The sequence below is a fragment of the Leptinotarsa decemlineata genome, unplaced genomic scaffold, assembly GCF_025532065.1.
Source record: "Leptinotarsa decemlineata unplaced genomic scaffold, Ldec_3_MD MMD2_tig00002159_RagTag_RagTag, whole genome shotgun sequence".
NCBI lineage: Eukaryota > Metazoa > Arthropoda > Insecta > Coleoptera > Chrysomelidae > Leptinotarsa > Leptinotarsa decemlineata.
In genome coordinates, this window is record NW_027412574.1 from 8,107,110 (window position 1) to 8,131,137 (window position 24,028).

General features: G+C 32.9%; 2 protein-coding genes across 5 annotated transcripts in view; one reads left to right on the top strand and one right to left on the bottom strand.

The window, feature by feature from the left end:
• DNApol-zeta (DNA polymerase zeta catalytic subunit) overlaps positions 1 to 9,224 on the bottom strand; it is a 56,098-nt gene extending 46,874 nt beyond the window's left edge. For 2 of the 4 annotated variants that reach the window (XM_074177198.1, XM_074177197.1), the window contains exons 1-5: positions 8,978 to 9,219; positions 8,739 to 8,925; positions 8,105 to 8,679; positions 3,597 to 3,800; positions 585 to 796 (exon numbers count right to left, since the gene is read on the bottom strand). In XM_074177198.1, coding sequence (XP_074033299.1) covers positions 585 to 796; positions 3,597 to 3,800; positions 8,105 to 8,679; positions 8,739 to 8,925; positions 8,978 to 9,122 — 1,323 coding nt within the window. In that variant the 5' untranslated portion in view covers positions 9,123 to 9,219. Of the gene's footprint in view, positions 1 to 584; positions 797 to 3,596; positions 3,801 to 8,104; positions 8,680 to 8,738; positions 8,926 to 8,977 lie in introns of all 4 variants that reach the window. The other 2 variants (XM_074177195.1, XM_074177199.1) reach the window with 2 other exon arrangements.
• Positions 9,225 to 19,241: 10,017 nt separating this feature from the next.
• Positions 19,242 to 24,028, top strand: part of LOC111505077 (toll like receptor) — a 71,383-nt gene continuing 66,596 nt past the window's right edge. Inside the window, exon 1 of the mRNA XM_074176991.1 lies at positions 19,242 to 19,560. The gene's annotated coding sequence lies outside the window, so the exon portion shown is untranslated. The remainder of the gene's footprint in view (positions 19,561 to 24,028) is intronic.

The following is a 24,028-nucleotide window of genomic DNA, read 5'->3' on the forward strand; positions in this document are numbered from 1 at the left end:
GATATCACAAAATTAAATAGCATTATAATTAGGTCGGAACCAGGATATATTCATACATGGATATATATTCATATATGCTCTCATAATTAAATTCTGAAATGTGAAATTAATAGGGATATATTTAGGCAGACCTCGGAGGTTATTCTGTTAGAACCAGAATAAATACACGCATGCATATAACATTTTCGTATATGCCCTCATAATCAAATTCTGAAATGTGAAATTGATTTGCTAAGAGCACAAAATCCAGGCCGTTAAGTCATGATCGAATGGAAGCTGAAGTATCAAATGTTTAATCTGCTACTACGGTAGACATCATCAGTGGTGTGAGTACGTTGACTGCAAAGCCGAAATTATATCTCAAAATCTCAGTTATGACTTTTATCTTGACTCCGGGGTGAGAGCCTATGTAAACATTTGTTAATTTACTTAAATTAAATATTTTCATCATTCAATATTTATTTATTGTTATGGTACATACATTTATGGTCAAAACCGAAGTAAAAACTAATTTGATTCATGACTTTCATTTATTTGTTATATCAAGAGCATCAATACATCACTTACTGTATGAAATGATTTACCTTCATAATCTCTTCACTTTCTCCATCTAATTGAGGAATGAGAGTAGTATTCCACATATCATCATCACTTCCTTCAAAGTTATCATTATTAGATGAAACTATTTTATGAGGAGTCGTTACTGCTTCTAAAGGCATACTGAGATCTAAATCTTTCTCCTCATCATCTTCTTTAACTACTTGAGTCAGTATGCTGTCTTCTACAGCATCCTCTCCTTGGTACATGAAAAATATATAAATATCCATCAGGGAATCTAATGCTGGCAGGTAAAATGAAGACCAATGATAATTATACTAAAAGTGTCTGACATTAAATTTGCAAAGGATTTTCCTAAAGACTGCAGATACGAACACAAATAGACGTCATATCAGCGCCTCTCCAATAAAATAAGTATATATGCATAATAATGTGACCTTTAATATACTATTTTTTTAAGAACAAAACACAAGCACTTCAGGAAAATGCTTAGGGCGCTCTTAGAGCGGTGCCTGCGCGAAAGTAGTGATTCACATTGGATTTGAATCACTGGCTATTAAACCCATTTGGAAAAACGTTCTCGGGAAGTTTATTCCATATAAATGCCGTTCTCCAAATGAAAGAGTTCTTAAAAAGTAAAGTTCGAGGTGTAATAACTTGAACCTCAAAATGATAAGCAGCCACAGTCGCGTATTTCTGATATGAACCGCTCTTGGTGGAATCAAATGTGCCAAGTCACTTGAACACTTCCCGTGAAAGTATCTATAGAAGAGAGACTAATCTCCAACCTTTCTCTTTGATGTTCCAGACTATCAAGGTTGCAAGTGATGTTCACGTCTCCAATCAGACGCATGGCTCTTTTCTGAATGGAATCCAGTAGCTTCAGGGTATGTTTAGGGGCGGAGCTCCATACATGAGAACAATACTCCAAAGAAGGTCTGATCTGAGCTTTCTAAAGCATCAAAAGTTGCTGATGTGTGTACAGTTTTCTAGTTCTGAACAGTGTTCCAAGCTTTTGAGAAGCAGCCTTTGCAATTCCATCGACATGATTGAGCCAAGACATATTGGTGTCTATTTTAACCCCCAAGAAACTTATCGAAGCAAAAAGCGGAATTGTCTGTTTTTACATTATTATATACGGTTCGGAAACATTAATCTTTTTGGAGAAGGTCGTTTCATTAAAAAAGGAATGTATGCATTAATGGATGATTGAATAACTTCAGTGACTTTAGAAGCACAAGTTGATGAATCAATAAAGCGCAAACAAACATCTAGCCAGGGTAAATTTCGGAAATGGTCTTGAAGATCCTCCCATTCAGCTGATCTGTAATGCCAAACTTGGCACGGCTTAGAATGTTCCCCAACATTTATATGTAATTCAATCAACACTGAAATGAATTTGTGGTCAGAAAATCCCTATGGAGACCTTACAGTGACTGTGTAAATTTCTGGATTGGTTGTTAGGTATAAATCCAGAAGACTAGCATATTCTCCATCACGATCAGGAATCTTGATTGGCTCATTTATAATCTAAATAAGTCCGTTACCTATTGCAAAACCTCAGCTCAGTTCGTCGTTGATATTTGAAAATTTGGGCCATTCTATATTGTGGATATTGAAGTCACCAAATATGGAAATTTCCGCCCTGAGATGATTGATTTGCAGAAAGTCAATGTTGTTTGCAAGTAAAGAGAATGCTTTACTATATTTCGCTAGGTGGTTGATAAAGCCAACATTTGAATCTAGTGATCTTCTGTGATATTATTTTGAACCATATAACATCAAACTTTCGGGGTTCCAGCATTTCCTCTCGTTGACAGGAGGAATCGCTTCTGATAAAAAGAGATATTCCAAAGTTTCGTCTCAATCAGGAGTGGAAATCATAGATGGAATATGCGTGCGATATGAGTGCGAGATTATGAGATTATGATATGCAGATGTTGGTGCACTGAATTTATATTTGAGTTGAATCCTCTGATGTTGCAGAAATCGATTTTGAAGTTGCTGGTGAACCTCTTAGCAACTGCAATTACCATGTAATTTTTCGTATAGACTGATGTTAGGAAGAACCTGCTGATTGTCAGAAATAGTGGTTTTCGAATAACTTCTGCAGGATGATGCCCTTAAATCAGCTCCAACCCGGAGATCCCTTGAAACTGGGAACAGCGGCATGAAATGTTAGCACGAAAGCAACCCCACGCTGCTCAAGCCGTTGCGATGGTATCTCACTGGGCGATGCCTACCATCTATGATCTACGTCCGGACTTCAAATCGGAACGCATCGAGTGGCCGATATTAGAATAGCTTGGATATTTGACAAATTTTAGATATTTTCTAAGAATCACAATAATTACCACACCATAATAATCAGAATTGGTACTCTGTACTTTGATTTATGTCTAGAGTGAACTTTGCTCTTTGAAACAATAATATTTGAAAGAAATGTGCATCGTTTCAAGTGACTTGAAGTGGTTTTTAATGTTTTCAGTTTTGAATAAGTGATAATCCGAATGGTTAGTAAAGATGTAGATTGTGTATTTTTGCCCAATAGCCTGCGATTCTCTCACAAAACCATCAACTGGACACAGATAGGTTGGCATCTAATACGAACAACATAAAAAAACATATATTTGTATTAGCCGGTCCATTTACCAAGTGATACATCTAGAGTAGGCGGAGCCTCATTCTCAATTTTTTCTTGAAGTCATACAAAGAGTAAATTAAGATGTATACGCCGCTACATGTGGGTATTAATCAAATTAATTCAACAAATAATTTCAATCAAATCGATTCAACAAATATCTTCCATCAAATTTTTTCAACAAATAACTTCAATCAAATCGATTCAACAAATAATCTGGCAAAACTATTGCACAAAAAGGACACGATTATACTCAACCCTCATGGAAGTAAACAATAAATATTGAATTTAATTTGATTTTGAAAAATCTTGGCTGAACTCACTAAACCGTATTCTAAATATGGAGACCTAAAGAATGATACTTGCTTCTAAATAATGGTGAAAATGACAAACTTACCTAATTCATTCAACAATTCTAAAAGATTCAAAGCATCTTGATCTAAAGTCATATTAACATCGATGTCTGGAGATGGTTTTGTTGTTTCATCCAAGTCATTCCAAGAACTGTCATTCAAACTGAGTTCCAAGCTAGACGGAGTTTCGGACTCTATCATGGACGCATTTTTAATAGTTAAGTTTTCAGGTGTTTCCGCTGGATATACTAAAAAGGGATATTATAATAAAAAAATAGTCTCACACTGACTCTAAGACAAAACATAAAAAAAGACATTGAATATGGATAAAAATAACTGCATACAAAAACTTGTGCGCATAGCACAAATATAACACACTCATAATATGAACTTAGCATACAATACTGATATATTAAATGAAATTGTTTCAAATATGGCAATTATTTCAATATGTAGATAATTTAATTCCTTTTGTGAAGCAAAAGCATAAAATTTAAAAATTCATAATACATATAGGTGCGAGAAATATAATCTATGAGCAGACAGAAAAATCAACAGACATGACATGTAATAATACTGTTTAATAAAAAGGGGTCCAGTTTGAAGGATATTCAAGAACAATTTGAACAGACCAAAACAAGTCTAACCCAGCACTCAAACGATTGGTAGGCCTAAATAACAACACCAACATATTTAATAATGGCGTTCATTTAAAAATTGACAGTGTGTAATTTATAAAAATGATCTAGTTATTGCTTGGATCTTTCAACAACTACTTCATTCAATAAATTGATGGATGTATCTGTTACTACGTGGTAGGAAATCATAATGAAGAAAAGAGAATTGAAACTTTCTATGTTTTTTACCACTTTTATTTGTAACTAACGTTACTGCTGTTTCGTCCTATAATCTATAATCTTAAACATTAAATTTTAATCTATAATGTCCAATGAAGTTTGGAAATGTCCTCATAGGACAAATAAAAGTGGTCAAAACCATAGAAAGTTTCATTTTTTTTTCTTAACTACTTCATTGATAGTAAATGTTAGAGTAAACAGTCTTGATTGCAATGATCAAAGGAATGGAAATGAAAGTCAGTAGTGAAGTTTTAAATTAAGAAAAACGTTGTGTAATTGGCCACTGTTGTAGTGCGCCCGACTCACGATCGGAAGACCGTGGGTTCGATTCCCGCCTCGACCAGATATTTTTCTCGAGAGAATTCATCTGGTTGAAGCTGGACTGATTCTGATTAACGGAAAAACAGATTTTAAACAGATTTTTTTTAAACAGATTTGATGTCACGGGATATACATTATTATACTTTATAAACATATCTTTGTACAGTGGGAATTCCCAAGTGAGTTGAAAACCACTGTTCTCGTACTAATACAAATAATCCATGGAAATTCAAGCCAAATAATACTTTATCCCACATTGAGAAAGTATTGGAACTTGCTGTGTACTATCACCTATTTGGATATCTAGATAATAACAATATTTTACTAAAATATCAGTTGGGCTTTAGAAAACACCCCTCATGTGAGTCTACATTGCAAGTCAAAATAACAAAATGGAAAAAATCAATTGATGAAGATTATTATGCTGTAGCTGTGTTTTTAGATCTGAGACTTTGAAAAGATTTATCTTCATATGTTATTAATTAAATTGTAATGCATCGGCATCAGGGAAACTGCTGTGGCTCACGGATTATCTATTTCAAAGTGGGCATGTAACCAAACCCATTATCAACACCCCGCGAAATTGATTTTAGGATGCCTCAGGAATGTGTTTTGGGGCCTACTTTATCCTTAAACTAGTTGAATGACATAGATGCTATTCGTGGATGTGACTTCATTGACCTCATGCAGAAAATTGTTATCAATGTCAGTAGATAATATAGAAAAACTAATTGACGAAATGAATAATAGACTAGAAAATGTACCTATTGTATTCGAATCAGAATAAAATGTCTGATCTTATCAATTGGTTATAAGCTATTACTCATCAATAAGCAAAAGTTGAGGTTACCAATTGTAGGGAATGAAATAGAGTTTGTAAGTGATTTCAAATACTTAGATTTCATTGTGGATATTTGTCTATACTTTCAAGCTCATTTCGATATCATTCACAGAAGAATTACAAAAAAATTCTTCTAAAAATTCTAGTTTTTTTCACGAATTTCATTTCGTCTTTCAATGTACTCAAAGATTACTAATAGTCTTTTCTCATTTGATCAAAGTAAGGTATCTGCTTTACAAATATTACACAATTGTGGAATGAGAGTTTTACCAGAAGTAAGTAAGTGTACTAGTGTATCAGTTATGTTGAATACATTGCAGTGGCTGTCTGTTTCTCGAAGATTAAACGAGATGTCAATAATCTTTATTTATAGATTGCTACATGATCTGCTCCCATCCTCAGATGCATAACTATTCAACAAGAGCAAGTACCTCCCGTCAATTTCATGTTCCTCGAACTAATTTAACTAGCAAGACAAAATTCTCATTTTATTAAGGGCTGAAAGAGTACAATAAACTGCCAGTTTATTGTTTGTATAAAGATTGAGAAGTAGAGAGCCAAAACTTCTCTTACACAAAAATTTATCTCTTCTGAAAATATACCCCTTTCAATTTAAACAAGATGCCTATGGCTAGGATTGAATCAAATAAGCGAATGAATGTCAATATTTACTGTCATTGATGACATGAGTAAACTCAGTTGTGACATAAAGTAATAATTTTATTAATAAACTGAGTGCTTCATCTTGTAATGTTATCCAGATTGGTGCTGAAGAGGCAATTGGGCAAGTGTCTTTTTCCGAAACATCAATGATCCATTGAGAATGACAGTCTTCCATGTAAGTAAAATTTTACCTTTTTCATATGCTATATTCTGTAGCAATCCTTTGAATAATATTAGATTCAATTCCCTAACGAATATTTAGAGTACAAACTGAATAGAAAGAAGTGTTTTTTTGTATAATTCAATGTTCATATAAAAGGAGATGTTTCGAAAGTATCTTTTCTTTCATGTAACGCAATGTTTATATGAAAGTAGTTCTTTCAAAAGGGGTTTCCTTCCAGTTCGTGTCTGGAAGTTATTATTATGTTATTATATGAAGGGCCTGACCCATTTCAACATTTTTCTTTGCTGTGTTCATTTCAATGTCCCGAATGATGAAGCATTCAACTAAAATAGTCTATATAATAAGAAATAATGAGCTACTATATTCTCAATGTCAATAAGTTATAAAAAAACTTAATGCCGGAACTCTTTTTCACTGCAATCTAATTGACAAACTTGCTATAAATTATTTGGAAACGCATTGAACAATGACTATTTGTAATTGTCTTAAAGTGCTCCTATGTAACATCAACTAGAGAAAGGCAAGACCAAGACACTATATTAATTTCGTATTTCTAAAAACACATATTTTATCATGAACATGAGTAAAATGCTCATACCACGAGTCCTCCAGGGTTGAATAAAGAATCCAGTACTGCAAATATTCTACAAGATTGAAATAATGAAATAGGTACTGAATATGATTTATCTGGTGGAATCAGCCCATGCTTGATCCATAACATATTCAAGAAACACTTCATTGTGAGATTTTCACTGAACAGTTTCACAAAAACGCAACACGTGTTTCGCTATTGAATAGCTTCTTCAGACGTGTATTTATTAACTGTTAATAAAACCTGCCTGAAGAAGCTATTGTATAGCAAAACACGTGTTGTGTTTTTGTAAAACTGTTGAGTGAAAATCTCACAATAAAATGTTTTTTGAATATGAATAATATTGGAATACTATGTATCAGGGCCTGCTAAAAGAGTTGTCAACCACTTGGATTTCTGATGAGAATTTTAGTATACGGGATGCTTCTTTTGCGCTCGGAACTTGGTTTATAAGACGAAACTACTACCACTCCAGTGTTGTTAAAACAGATCATATCCCAAACAAAAGTTTTATATATGTGGTAGAGCAAGTGACGATGAGATTAGTCGAGTCCCGGACACACTGCTGTCTTGGAGATATCCTGCACTCATGAGAAATAATACTGAGAAAACAGCCTATAGCAACCACAGGAATTTCCTGTAGAAAAGGCTTTTTTGCTTTCACTTTACCATCTTCATACAAAAAAATTATGGGAAACTTCCAAAGGAAGAAGGCAAATAAGTACAGTTTATTTTTAAAATAGGTTCAAGTTTATTTTGTATGTAATTGACATATTCCCTCCTTTGGAAGTTTCCCACAATTTTTTGTATAGGAATGTTGAAGTAAAAGCCAAAAAGCTTTTTTTCTTAAAAAATAATCCCACTTAAAAAATAACACTTGCCTCTGCGATAAATTACACAAATGTGTGTAAGATATAGTTCAATGTCATTGACGGCATTAGTTGTTTTCTGGCAAGCATTTGCTAGATTATACTGTGTAAGGACTTTGATAGACATAACTGTTTCTAATTCCAATTTGGGATATTTATCATCCTCATATCTTCAAAATGATTGTATTTTACACTACAATTTTAATTATGTAGAAGGTATCTTACCTGATGAGTTTATTTTTTCAACAATATTCCTTTCTGTAGATAACATAGATAATCTGTCTCTCAAAGCCTGTTTATACACTGAATGTGACTTTGTTGGCTCAATATGTGTTCTGTTTAATTCTAATAAATGGTCAATTTGTGAACTCTCTCCTTTATTTCTTCTTCTCTGCTGTTCATCTGCCCAAAGAGATGAAATTCCTGGATTAGCTGCTATATTGCCTGAAGAGATCTCTTCTCTATTTACTATATTTTCTGCCAAACAATCCCCTTCAAGTTCACAAACTGTATTTTTTATAACTGTTGCTGGGAGAAGATCTTCCGCATTAATATTTTGAGATGGGTTATCAGGATTCCTTCTGAATTTTATTTCAGATACCACCATGCTACTCATGCCATGCAAATTGAAATCAATCATAAATTGTAAAGTGAAATTCAAATGGGCCTCATGGGGTTGATATAGTTTACCAAGAGTAGATTCATTCATTAAAAGACTGGCGACTTTGCGAACAAGTAGGGGATTATACAAATATATTTTAAAAAACTGGTGCTCCCTTAGGTGATACCCATACATGGGTCTGAAAAGCCAAGCAATAGGTATTACTAAAACCAAACTAAAGGAAATAATTGTACATACATGCCTTTAACCAAAGTTATTTTATATACATGTTGAGCATTGGATGAAGCTTGTTTCAAAGAAATATTAACAGCTTTATCTATACTAGCAGCAATTCTGTACATCAAACTATTTGCTTCCTGGATACCATCATAAGGAATATAAATGTAGGGAAAAACACCGTGAATGTGAACACAAATTTTTTCACCTACAATATATTTCATAAATAGAGTACTTCAGACTAAACAACAAGTTCCTACCTGTTGGTATAGATCCAAATAACCTCAAAATAGGAACTTGGTTTATTGAAGATCCTCTAAAATCAGAATACATTACATCTAGACCTTGAACAGGAGCACTCATACAAGAATCCAAACTTATGATTCTAACAGAATATAACTTCATTGTTCAATTTATTTGATAAAAATAATAAAAAGTTTTTATAAAAAATTTCAAACAAGAATATTTCAAAAATTAGATCTACTTTTGACTTTGACATTACTACCACAGTATACTATATAATACAGAAATACTGTGTTACTACCATCAGTACCATCCGTCACTGTATTTGACATTAATGACAATACGACAGTATTGCATGGGGGATAAAAAATGGGTAACGTTTTCTCACAATCAATAGTAACAGATTTTTAAGGGCCTCATTTAAGATGTAACCCCCGAATTGAGCTGGCTGATCGTATTAGCAATCATAATTCAAATGAAATTTTTTTATGTGGTTCATTTACTTTTGGTTAAAAATTAATTTTTCTATGGTTATTTGCAATTGAATGGTTATTTGCGATTGAATTGACTCTCGAAGAATTTTTTTTGGTATAGTCGAAGTAACCGGTATTGTTCATAGGTACTTAAAGCACAGATTAAAGTCTCGGCGCCCTCAAAGGGCAAAAAAAAAACAATACAAAGGAATAAATCTGATGCCAACTAGTCCACGTGGACTGAAGAATTGGCGGTTCGTATTGAATGATTTTTACTAACCAAGTTTTATGATTGGCTGAAAAGTCATAAAATTTAATTTCAAGTCATGTTATGGTGACGAATAGAATGCGAGCCGTCGTGTTGTCAATGTTCAGTTCAGGAACTGATCGCGATTGAGTGTTGAAATTCGATATTGTAATATGTAAAATGTGGCATCCTTGGACAAGTACTAATAGTAATAACGAGTGTGGTAACAACGCAGACCTTTTCGTGTTTAGTGATTCCAATAGCGATGGCGAACAATGCGAAAATGAGATACCAGTGAATAAGATTCAGATGCATTTGAATATTGTAACACAGAGAGTACATTTCAACGTATATAAGAATCAACATCTCAAGTTTGGCTTCGAGGGAAACTAACTATTACAAGCAACTTCAAATTTAGCCGAAATTCCTTCTTCAACTGTACGTAAAATAGTCAAAAACAAACCTTATGAACGCAATACGCGATATGATACGGGATTACTAAAACCTATAGATGTTCATCTAATAAAATCATTGAAAAAAAAACAGTATACGACTGTTACAAAAGCAATGAGATTCCTACAACAAAAAGCATAAGGGAAAAATTGAATATTTCCGGCCATAACGTGAGCTGTTGTGACAAAACTCTTCAGAATTGGATAAAGAAACTAAGATTTATATTTAAAATAATGAACAAATGTTAAGCAGTTATGGAAAGCAGAAGAACAGTGAAATTGCGTAACAAATACTTATAACAAATAAATATAGACAAGAACAACGGCAAATTCCATATAGAAACTTGGTATGACACTCAGAACATAGTTACGAAAGGGTGGACTGATGGTTCGAGAAAGGATCGCGACTAATCATTGTGCATTGCAGAGGAAGTAACACATGGGTTCCGAATTCTTTGAAATTATGTGGAAAAAAACTTGGAGGACTGCAATGTTGACTATCATAAGTACATCAAAGCTAATATTTTCGAGGAATGGTTTGAAAACACATTGATCCCAAATTTGGATGCGAGTAGTGTATTAGTTCTTGACAACGCTTCCTCATTCGCGACAGCTCATCAAAGTACCGAATAAAAATTCGAGGAAAGATGAAATACAAAGTTTTTTAATGCATATCAATTTGTATTTTGAAGATTAATATACCAAAAACCAACTACTTGAAGTTTTACAGACAAAAACATTTGAAAAAGTGTATGCGCTTGAGAGTATTGCTGAAAAGTATGGACACACCATACTGAGACTTCCCCCCTATTTTTGTGTCTTCAATCCCATCAGATGATTTGGGGAAATCATCAGGTGTAAAAATAGTTTTCCAAAATTTGATAAGAAGGTAATAGAGGTAATTAAAGAAGAAGTATTTAATATTACCGAAGAAGACTGGCAGAAAAGGATTAAAAAAGTGATTTTAGTTGAAAAAGACTATATGGAGTTTGGACACTTCCATATTAATGGTGGAAATAAATTCATTATTGATTTGAATGACGACAGTGATAGTGAAACAGAGAATATGGAAGAGGAATTATCAGAAGCTTTCGAAAAAAGTTAGTGAAGTGTTTTTGAAGCGATCCATTATTTATATATGTGATTAAGTAGTATTCAGAAGTATTTTCAATTATCACCCTGTTGTTTGAATCCCTACTTTCCCACTCACCTATATTAAAGAAATATTCATTTTGAAATATAATTTGATAATTGAAAATACTGAATACTACTTACTCACATATATAAACAATCGATCGCTTCAAAAACACTTCACTAACTTTCTTCGAAAGCTTCTGATAATTCCTCTTCCATATTCTCTGTTACAAGTAGTTATAAAATATCTTAATCAAATGGGAACTGGTCATTGGATTATACTGTATCATCCATATTACAAAATAATTGGTTCAGGGGTATGAGGAGATATGTGAAGAACAACTACAAAGCTGCTTCGAATGTTTATTAGCAAAGGTTCCCGATGAAAAGAAGCCAGGAATATTACACCCACCGAAAATTCCAGACAAACCATATAGATCACCTTGGACCTTGTCCTGAAAGTACCACAGGGAAGATGTACATATTAGTCGTTGTTTATGCTTTTTCAAGATTCGTAAAACTGTATGCACAGTCAGAGAAAACAATCACAAAAATTAAACTTATCATCATCAATTACGGTGCACCCAGAGATTAGCGACAGGGGAAATGCTTTCACGAGCAACGATAATACGCTGAGTTTTGTAAACAGTATGATATTGAACATAAACCCATTGCTGCATGATTTCCACAAACAAATGCTATGGCAGAGAGTAAAATAAAATCAATTGTATCTTTTATTGTAACTTCAATTAATTTTGAAGACGAGAAATAGGACAAAACATTTGAATGCAATGGAAAAGAAAATTAATGAATAAAACAACAGGCTTTGCCCTGCTCAATAGTTAATTTGGTAGAGAAGGAAGGTGAAACGAATGATGATGAAAAAATGATAAGAAAAGTTAAAGAAAATGTTACCAAAAGTCAAAAAAAATATAAGATATATTTTCATAAAAAAAGGCTTTTCGTAGTTAAGTTCGACCTGGGAGATACAGTTTCCGTTAGAAAAACACACATTTTCACTGGCCAACCAACAAAAACTCAAAAGAAATATCGTGAACCATTTATAAAAATGAAAATTTCACAAGGTGATACACACAGGTTGGAGAAACTCAATAAACAACAAACAGTTTTTCGAGTTTAACTACAGTAGCACATGTATCACAAATAAAAGAAACATCGTAATCTTGAAGAAGATAATGATTCCGAAGAAGATGAAGAAAACAGATTTGTTCCTGAGGGAGTTGGAAGAAACAAAGAAAACAAAATTCACTTATCGAGGGATGATGATAGTGATAGTGAAGTCTGGATTACTGATTCCCAAGAAAGATTGGAGAAAAATGTTACGATAAATGACAACCAAAGAAATTAGATAATCATGAAAAATGAGAAATGAAACTTTCTATGTTTTTTTACTTTTATTTGTAACTATCGTTACTGCAGTTTCGTCCTATATGGACATATCCATGTAGAAACGATATGTTTGAGGACGAACATACATTCAGAATGGCTGAATGTTGTAATTTATTATTCGGTTCACCATATAGGTGCTTGGAAGAGCAATGTCAAAATTTTGGGAGAAATGTTATAGAGCTTGTTTTTTGTAATTGTCAAGTATTGTGTTCTATTTTCGTATTCTTTTTTATATATTGAAGTTAAATTGAACTTCGTTGAACATATCTACACACCCAGAATCAGAAACATTTAATACTGGCCGATATTTCTAACATATTTTTGAACATTTCTTCCCATTTTTTGCATATTATTCCAAAATGAAAAAGTCGAATCCGAATTCAACTATCAGAGAAAGAGATATTTCTGACGAAATATTTCAAAAAAATTGAAAGCAAGAGAACAAGCAAAAAATTCAGTGTTGGGAAAAAATGCATGTACAGCAGTCAACAGTCAAACAAGCGATGGTCTACGATCATCTCAATGAACTTTTTCCTGAAGTACGAAAAATCACTTACTATCAGCGCTAGTAGTTCGGTAGGGACAAACACTGCCTAATCCTCACATAAACATATGGTAAAGTACAATTGAAAAAGAATGTTTTAACAGAAGAAAATGTTCCTGGAGCAAAACTAAAATTTGCAACTGTAAAGGATAACAATGTTGTAACATTAAAACGTTGGCTTGCATGCCGTAATTTAAAAGTAACTGGAAAAAAGTTAATTATTAGACAGGTTAGTATACAGACTCTAGTAAAAGAGTAGCGGTGGATTCAAAGTGTAATAAAAAAAATTAAAATAATTATGAATTTCAGATTTATTTCCGAGTGAAATATGAATCAAATATAGATAGTTGGTAATGAAATGAATTTAATTAAATATAACAAATGAATATAATATAATAAACGATTGAGGTTATATCTCATTCTAATCAATGGTAATTAACTATGAAAATTTTACTATTCATTTCATGTTTAGAGTATACATATGAATATGTATTTATTCATTGCACTGTTGAATCCACTCTCCTCGAAATAGTATAAAAACACGTTTTCTTCCGGATATCGATTATCCGACGTACAATTCGCAAAACAGCAATGATCTGTTGGCATTATACTAGCAAAAAATATTTTTTCATGTCAGATTATTATTTTTAAATAATAAATTAATATTACGTAAATAACACTGTTTTACATGTGAAGAATTAACTATGAAGTGTAGACGTGTAGTCTTATGTTCTCCGTATTTTGGAATATTCCTGTTGTCTAAAGATTGCCAGAAATTGCGATTTTTGCATGGTGTCTTCACTTAGTGCTCCCGCAACCATTAATTGTCTTCTTAGTGCGGACCTCTCATATAAAAACGCTATTTGTAACCTAAAGTGCATCTAAGCAAAAGCTACAAATTTTAACGATAAATCATAAAAAATTATCAGTGACTTAAAAACAGTTCGGACTTTTTGCCTGTGATAAACTCATTAGTACGGTGATTATAGGCAAAGCTTAAACACGGAAGTGTTTCAATACTTAGAGGATTAGGGCCGGTTCACAATGACATCAAACTTCAAATGTTGCAAGAACAAAGAGTGTCAAAATGTTTGCTGTATCCAGTGTTTTAATATGTTCCACTCCAGCTGTGTCGACCGGACAAAAAAATATATATTAATCGAAGGTTCGAAATTACTCTGCTCGAAAGAATGCGTAAAAAAGAACAAAGCAGAGGAAGAACGGATTAGTACTATGGAGGAGGCTATTAAAAATTTAAAACGAGATGTAGAAGAAAGAGATGCTAAAATTGAGATGATGGGATTAGAGGCGGAGGAAAGTATGAACAACTTATCGGAAGAGCTAAACAAATTAAAACACGATAATAGAGAAAAAGAAAATCACATTCAGAAATTAAAACGAGCCTCTACAGATTTTCATGACGAAGCAATAAGTGTGGAAGAGGATCTAATAAAGAGACTAAAGGAAAAAGACTGCGTCCTCGCGGAATTGAATCATGAAAATATGATGACTGTACGAGAAAGTAAAAGACTTCAAGAAGATGTGGATAAAATGACGAGACAAATAGCCGATTTGCAAATGGAAATTGAAGAATTCTTTCAGATCAAAAATAATATGATGACTTCCATAGAATGTCTCTCACGGGAGAGAGAAGCCAATCTCAAGGAAATAACAGAATTAAGAAAGGAAGCATGCAGCCTACATGCCGAAAACAAAGATATGAAAAAGAACTGTAAACTACAAAATATGGTGGAAATCTCAAACCCAACGACCTCAAATGAATCTGTACTAAAGCGAAGTAAAAACAATTCCAACCTCGGTAACAACTCAACCAATTTCCCCAGCAACAAAAATGATGCAAATGTTCAAACCAGCAATCAAACAAGTGACCAACAGATCCAAACGCTATCATACCTACCAGGAGCAAAGCCTAAAGCTGAAACCATAGGAACAAACATTAAAAAGCCAATATTGGAAAGAGAGACAAGGCCAAAAATGCTGGTGGTTACGGGAACAAATGGTAGAGACTTGGGGAGGTTTCTCCTAAAACAATCCACAGAACACTGTGTTGAAGTCATTATTAAACCAAATGCCCCTGACGTAGAGCTTGTAAACACAGCTCTAAGCAACGCAAAGAAATTCACAAGACAGGACATTGTATGCCTTTGGCCTAGTAAACCCTACGCTGGATTGATTGACGAATTTATCGTGAGTCTCAATAACACCAACACTGTAGTCATACTGAAGCAATATCAACGATATGGACCCAGGAGGACCCAAGAGATATACCAAGAAAATATATCATTCATCAAGGCACTACATATAAGAAACTTGAATCTAACACATGTTATGGACATAAACTCAATACTGAAGTGGACTAACTATCATAGAAATGGAACAATAAACAACATTGGAAAACATTTTCTTTCTAAGGCCCTTCTCAAATGCGCGGATGATAACACCACAACATGCAAGATAACCGCTGAGTCTATACGACCATCAACACCTTCTCCAGCTCACGACAATGTTGACAACCCCACGAAACAAGACGGGCACTATCGAAACAATAATAATTATGATGAGGAAAAAACACAAAACAAAACTTCAAGTTACTCTGAAGAGAGAAGCAGATCGGACCTCCAAATAAAGGCACATTTGACGCATTCGTCTTTTTTAGCCAGAAAGCAAAATGTCACGAAAAGTACTTAACCTTTTTCACTTTGAATATTCAATCTGTTCGTAATAAAATAGATGAACTCACATTATTGTTGGAAGAACTCGAATATATTTTCTTTCATTAACCGAACACTGGCTAAAAAAGACAGAACCGCTACCTCTACCTTGTTACAGGGCGATGTCTATGTTTTGTAGAAGTGAGTATTTACATGGAGGCACAGCTATCCTTGTTCACGATTCTCTATTTGAGAACTTTACAATCAGAAGTATAGATAAATATAACCAACTCATTGAAGAAAAAGTTTTTGAATTTACAATGCTTCACATAATAACAATAAATACATTTTTGATTTGCTTATACAGAGCTCCTGCTTCGGATGTAAATGCTTTTCTACATAAATTAGAAGGTCTTCTTACGAAAGTACCTATTAATTCTCAGATCATACTGACGGGAGATTTGAATATTAACTTCGAGGATCAGAATAGTGCTGACACTCAGAGGCTTAATAACCTACTTATAAATTTTAATCTTGTGATGCATGTAAACGCGCCGACCAGAATTTCACAGTATTCTTCAACCTTAATAGATTACTTTTGCACTACTTTCGACGAAACTAAAATATTATGTAATGTAAATGCAAACAACTTATCTGACCATGAGACGATATATTGCACTGTACAAATTGATATTGAAGGAAAGAAAACAAAACAAAAAATTGGTCGAATATATAGCAGGGGTAACTTTCAAAAATTCAATACTTTTTGTGCAAATTTTGACTGGAATAATACCTTATCAGCAGCAGATCCATTCCAAAGTTTTTATTCAAACATGACCAGCCTTTTCGAAACATGTTTCCCTAAACAAAAAATTAAAATTAAAAAAAGGAAACCCTGGACCACAAAAGGAATTAGAGTTTCTGCTAAAAATATGCGCACCCTCCATTACATCAGAAAATATTTGAACAACGTTTTTTTTGAGGACTATTATAACAACTACCGAAAACTATATAGGACTATTATCAGAAGAGCAAAAAATAACTATTATCACTCTAGAATCAATGACGCTGATAACAAATCAAAAGAAACCTGGAAGATTGTTAACCAGTTGAGAGGCAAACAAAACAAAGAAAATACAGAAATAAAGCTAGATCCCAACGTAATTAACCACTACTACTGCACTATAGCAGAAAAGATAACAGCACCACTTGAGCAATCCCGCGATCCCTCAACATATCTTCAAAACATTCAGGTTGAAGAATCATTTCACTTCTATGTAACAAATGCTGAGGAGATCAAACTAACAATTAGAAGTTTCAAAAATAAAAAAACGTCAGGGATAGACTGTCAATCGATAAAAATTTTTGAAAATTTACCTGGCAACGCTTTGGAGGTCTTAGCCACTCTTATAAATCACTCATTTTCAACAGGAAATTTCCCTCATTTTCTCAAAACGGCGGTAGTCATACCGCTATCCAAAGGAGGAGATCAAAGAGACCCAAGTAATTTGAGACCAATTTGTTTAATTCCTACCCTGGCCAAAATAATTGAAAAATTAGTCAAGTATAGAATAATAGAATTTTTAGGGGCCAACAAAATAATTAGTGATCATCAATTTGGTTTTCAACAAAAAAAGGGCACAAATGATGCGATTTTTAATTTTTTAGAAATGGCCTATAAAAACATAAATGATGGGGAAGCTCTGGTTGCGGTATTCTGTGATTTGTCGAAAGCTTTTGACTGCGTCAATCATGGAATACTGCTACAGAAGCTTCATCATTATGGATTTAAAGGCATGGAATATAATTGGATGTGCTCTTATCTAGCAGGAAGAAGTCAATTTGTCAGGACATCGACACACTCTTCTATACTAGATATCAAGTGTGGAGTACCCCAAGGATCAATCTTGGGCCCTATCCTTTTCCTCCTCTACATAAATGATCTGGCATACATAAATATCAAGGGAAGGTTCACAATGTTTGCCGACGACACCACAATTCTGTGGCATGAAAAGAATATAAACACCCTGCAGAGCAACGTGGAGGGTGATCTCAAGACAGTAAAACAGTGGTGTGATGATAATCTTTTAGCATTCAACACAAAAAAAACCAAAGTAGTCACTTTCAAGTGTACCCTAGCAGAACTATTTCTAGGGGAAACCATGATTGAAGATAACCCATCTACGAAATTCTTGGGGCTTCAAATAGATGGTAGACTAAAATTTGAGGACCACATAACAAACCTTAAAAAAAAAATTGCCTCAGGATGTTATGCTCTCAGAGTGGTTTCAAATGAATTGGGATTCCAGGCGGCCAAATGTGCATACTATGCATTGGTAGATGCACATTTGAGATACGGAATAGCGTTCTGGGGAGCATGCACATCCCAGTTATTCGATTCTATCTTTGTAATACAAAAAAGGGCAGTTAGATACATTTGCAAAGCCCAATGGACAGAATCTTGTAGGCCGTTATTCAAAAAGACTAAAATATTAACCCTGACGTCGATATTCATTCTAGAAACAGCAAGCCTAATATACAAAAACAAGTTCAAATATACTGAAGGTAACATAGCATATGATACACGACAGGTTGATCAGCTTAGAACTACAAAACCAAACTCGACTTTAATAAAAAATTCTGTTATTTACAATGGTTTAAAAATATTCAACAAGGTACCTTTGTCCATAAGAGTATCTGAAAGTTATGAAATATTCAGGAAAAACCTAAAAAATCATCTCATCGACAAGGTTTATTATAACTTGACAGAATATTACGATGATTAACTAAACTCATGACGAAATAATTTTATTTATACAAATTTTAATTCTATTGACAACTTTATTTATACAACATTAATTTTATTTATACAATATTAATTTTATCTATACAAGTGTAACTCTAATTTTAATCTTATTTTAATTTTAATTTAATTTTATCTTACAATTTTAATTTTTTAAGACAATTTTATTTATACATAAAAACTTAATTTATACATATTTATAAGATACTCTCTCCCTCATCTATGATCTGAACTTAGTATTATTTACATTGTAACTTAGTGTTTAATAAGTACCTGCCAATGGAAAAAAGCTTATTCCCTATTTCATATATTGCATCTATCGTATGGTAACACGCATTAGAGTTACAAAGTGTTTGTCAACAAGATGTTAGTTCTTAAGACATTAAACGATATTAAAACAAAACAAACAAAACAAAACGAATAGTTTATGTTTGTCCCTACTACTAGTGCTACTACTCGTGACACGTTCGCTGTAGTATTCTCAGGAAAAAGGCTCATTAAAAAACCTTGACACCTGATTGGGCTGACAAATGACAAAATAGTTGACATTAGTGACATTGTTGACGTTGACATTGAAAAGATTACAGAGGTTGTAGGTTGTATTGCTATATTTGATAAAGTTCATTGTTTATAGTTAGTTATAATATTGTAAGGTGTTTATATTTTCATATTAGTATTGCTCTTTGCATAGTATAATGAGATAAACTCTGAATCAGTGAAGTGTTGGTCAGAATATAAATCCAAGATGCTGCAAATAAACAATATGGACGAGTTTCTCAATTCCGGGAAATATTAAATAGTAGCTGATTGTAGATATAGGTGGGAGTGACTCTTGTACTTTTCCGGAACTGGTTTCTGAAAGCAGGTAATTCAAACTTTAGTATTTTTGTTTTCATCTGTTATTACAGCAACTGTTCAAAACAGGTTTTTGTTCATTATTAAGGATGAGAAACAGGATATCAGTATCTCCAGAGGCGGGTAAAGTGTATTGTGGTTGAGTTGTGAGGTACTTGTCCTTCATGGAAGTTGAATGATAAGAGATGAGAGAAATAAATTTTGTAGTTTAATTTTTCCCTGTGAATCCCTACTACTTATAGTAGTAATCATATTTGAAGGTTGTTTCATGCACAAATTTCCAAACAAAATTAGTAAACATAAGTGAGGGGAAAGTTTTCAAAATTTGAATCTTATAAATCAATCAAGAGTTGTATTATCAAAGAAAGTTTAATGGTGATCAGAGGATTCTAGTGATATAGCTGAAACATTTAATAATTAATTTGTTGCAAGAAAACATATTATTACCGGTCACACCGATCTTCAAAAGGAATAGTCAATTCGATGAAGAAAATTATATATTTCTGTCAAATCTTGTTTCCTAGATAGATACTTGTGAACATTTTGATGATAGAAATGTTTCAGGGGAGCAGTTCATTCTAAAAAACAAAAGTCACTGTCTTTTAATACATGAGTTTTGTAGCTAAAATAACAAATGGTTGTAACAAGCATACATTGTTTCAAAATTTACAAAAAAAAAAACAGAAATCACGAAGTATAACCTACAGACATATTTTTTAATTAATATTTTTAGATTTTGATGGGTTAATCAAAAAATTTGTTATCCATGATTTACTGTATGTCCAGAAGTAAATGACCACTTTTTGGCTTTCTACTTCACCATCTTCATATAAAAAATGTGTGAAACTTTCAATGAATGATATCTGATTCAATTCCATAACAAATTTTTGGAGTACAGTATGTAAAGAGCTTATTTAGAACTTATAATCGCTTTCTTCCTCCCTTTGGAAGTTTCTCACATAAAGATAAAGAAATAGAAAGACAAAAAGCTTTTTTCCTCAAAAACTAATCTCTCTCATAAGTTATCTCCCTTTCAATTCAATGTGTAATAGTACAAATTGGTACAGGACACAAGATTGTTCGAATGTGTGTCATGAAAGAGATGGGGGAAAAACATAAATGATCAAATCAGTTGACTCTAAAGTAACAAAAAAAAATGTCATAGATGACATAAATCAACATGGCTACGATTTCATTAGATAACTTGTTTGTGGATGACATTTCGTCAAATCCTATTAGTCAAATTAGAAAAGTATGGTTTTAGGGACATCCATATAAATGGTTTGAAAGTTATCTTCTAAGTTCAATGAAATGCGTTTGTATAGGTCAGTGTTTATTAAAATATTTCGAGTACTGTATTGGAGTACCACAAGACTCTATTCTGGGACCTCTGATTTATAAAATTTATGTTACCGAAATTTCATGTGTGCTGATGATATTTGCTTACTCGTTAATGGTAAAAATGTCACATCCACAGTAGATCAGGCTAACAGTGAAATATTAAAAGACGAGGATTGGTTTTCTTACAATAAACTGGGGTCCTTCTTAAAATTTAGTTATGCCCCATGAAACTGTTTTATGAAGTAGGTGAAATCAATAAAATTTCTACCACTTACTCTTACTGAAGACTGTCAGTGGAATCAACATATCGATGAAATATGTAAAAAGCTATTGGTAATGTGATATTGTAAGTATCAACTCAGTAAAGTGGTTGAGCCTGGGGTGTACCAAAAGAGTGTTGTCAGAAACATTCAGATACTAAGTAGAAGCACTAGTTGCAGAAAACTATTCAAACTTTTATGATCCAGAATATTTTAACAATTTGCTGAATCGTATTAGAGAAATGTTGCTGAGAGAATTTCAAACATGACTAAAAAACATTTAATTGACAAATCCCATTACTATTGACGAGTTTATGAATGATTCATCAATATAATACACTGTTCAACTGTACTATGATGCACTGTTTGGAATCTTTGGTGTAGTAATGAATATTACTGGAGTTTTTCCCAACACCAAATCGTTATTTTTAACACCTCGACAGATGTTTCGATCACCAAGTGATCATCTTCAAGAGGAAGATTAAACTGTATGGTATAATTTTGTATAATAATATATTGTTTTTTTGCCCATTGCCTCATCGGCGTATTTGCACACGAAACTTCAGATCAAAAAAACTGCAGACCAGGACTGATAAATCTAGAAACAGCTAATAATCTGTAGGATAACAAAGTTACAGTATTCAGATCGTAACTTCTATTTGATCTACATTTCATGTGCAATGACATGTTTGGAGCACTTCACAGCGCAAAGCTCTGCGAAGAATATGGTTATTGGTAGGAAATATTTTGTAAAGACTTTTAACCAGTATTTGAATAAATTCAAAACTGAATAAAATGATTTGAAAAGACGTTTTCAAATATAAACAAGAACGACATAAGTAAGATGGTCAAGTCCGATATGTACTAAAAATTCCCGATCTGATGACGTCTATTCTTATACAATGATATTCTTATCATCGTATTGTGTACAAACAACTAGCTGATAATTTCTCTTCATGAAAAAGGATATAAAATTTAATTGAAGGGGTTATATTTTCATCAGTGAATACTTTTGGGGAAGAAAGTTTTTGGCTTTCTACTACTCCATCTTGATACAAAAAAAGGATGAGGGAATCTTCCAAAGAAGATTACACGAAAGATTTTTTTTCTTTTGTGTAATTCAATGTTTATATGAAAGTAGCTGTTTTAGGAGCACTTTCTTTCAGTTTGTATCTGAAAGTTACCTTTTTGCATGATCTACACATCCATGTATAGAGTTACTCATTTTCAAATTGATTACTTCCTTCCTTTCTTTGGAAGATTCCCTCATCTTTTTTTTGTATCAAGATGGAGTAGTAGAAAGCCAAAAACTTTCTTCCCCGATATAAAATTCTTTTTATTTTTTTTTCCTCTCACCAGTTGGTGGCTCAATAATTCTTAATAGGAGGAACATATTGTCAGAGATTGCCAATTTCATCAGAAACACATCTTTAACTAAGAATTGATGTCAGTTTTACGTCAACCGCTGATAATACCAAACGGCAGTCCATAACACCTATTATATTGACAAACATCTCTGTACCATCACTAGCTCGCACTCTAGTTAGAAAAACCTACTTCAAGAAACTCGAACTGAGTGCATCTCAAATTAACTCAAGATAGTAAGTCGAGTTGACCCATCTCTAATTATACAAATAAGAATTTAATGTTTTTGAAACTTAAAAGATAATGAGTATGAACTGTGACCCAGGTTTTTCAAATATATTTTCATTCGTGCAAGATAAACAAAAGCAGATTTCTGTTACATTCCAGTATAACTTATTTTCATTTTTAGAGTTACCAAAAACATATATATATATATATATATATATATATATATATATATATATATATATATATATATATATATATAATTAAAATTCGTTTCTGTACATGGGGATCTCGTAAACGATAAGAGATAGAGTGTCGGTTAAATTATGGCAAAGTTGCGTATTTCAGAGACCTATTCAATGATGTGAAGAAATCGAATATAGCTCTTTTGGTTCTAGAGATATATAGGAAAAACAAAAAAATCCCAAATAATTTTTTTGTCTATATCTTCTTTATTCGCAGACATATTGAAAAGCAGTTCACATTTTGCTATTGGCACTTGATGTGGGCTCTCGGAATATATCCATGAATCTTTTATACAGGGTGTCATCTAACTTGGGCCACTCCCATCTTTGAATTTTTTAATACAGACCTGTATTTTTTGTTGTAGTTTGTGAATCGTAGACATTCACTTCATACTGAGAAATTAAATTAAATTTTATATTTTGGGATTTTTCGGCAATATTCGATTATACATGTGTGCATTATTCCCTTTTAAATTACGGATATGGAATGTAATATTACCGAAAAATCCCGAAATATAAAATTGAATTTAATTTCTCAATATGAAGTGAACGTCTACGATCCAAAAACTACAACAAAAAATACAGTCTTTCGTGGACATATTCTGATAGCCCACATCAAGTGCCAATAGCAAAATGTGGACAGATTTTCAATATGTCTGCGAATAAAGAAGATATAGGCAAAAAAATAATTTGGTATCCAAATCCACCCAAATCCACCCAAAAAGATACATTTTACAAGAAAAAAATCAAGAAATTATTTTTTTTTGCTTTGAAAGATTCCACATTATTTTGTATAAAGATGGAGAAGTAGAAAGCCTAAACAGGGTTATTTCTAGTTTCTCACTTCTTTATTATATTGATTTTCACGGGTATTTCATAAAGATGTGAATCTGGCTGGTTAATTTTCGAAATAGTTGAAAAAGATATACCGTTGAAATCAATTTGTGAAGTTCATTTTTCATCAGAATTATTGTTTCGGAATTCCCGAAGCATCTCTTTATCAGAATAGACATTACTTACCATATCGCTCTAATTAATGACG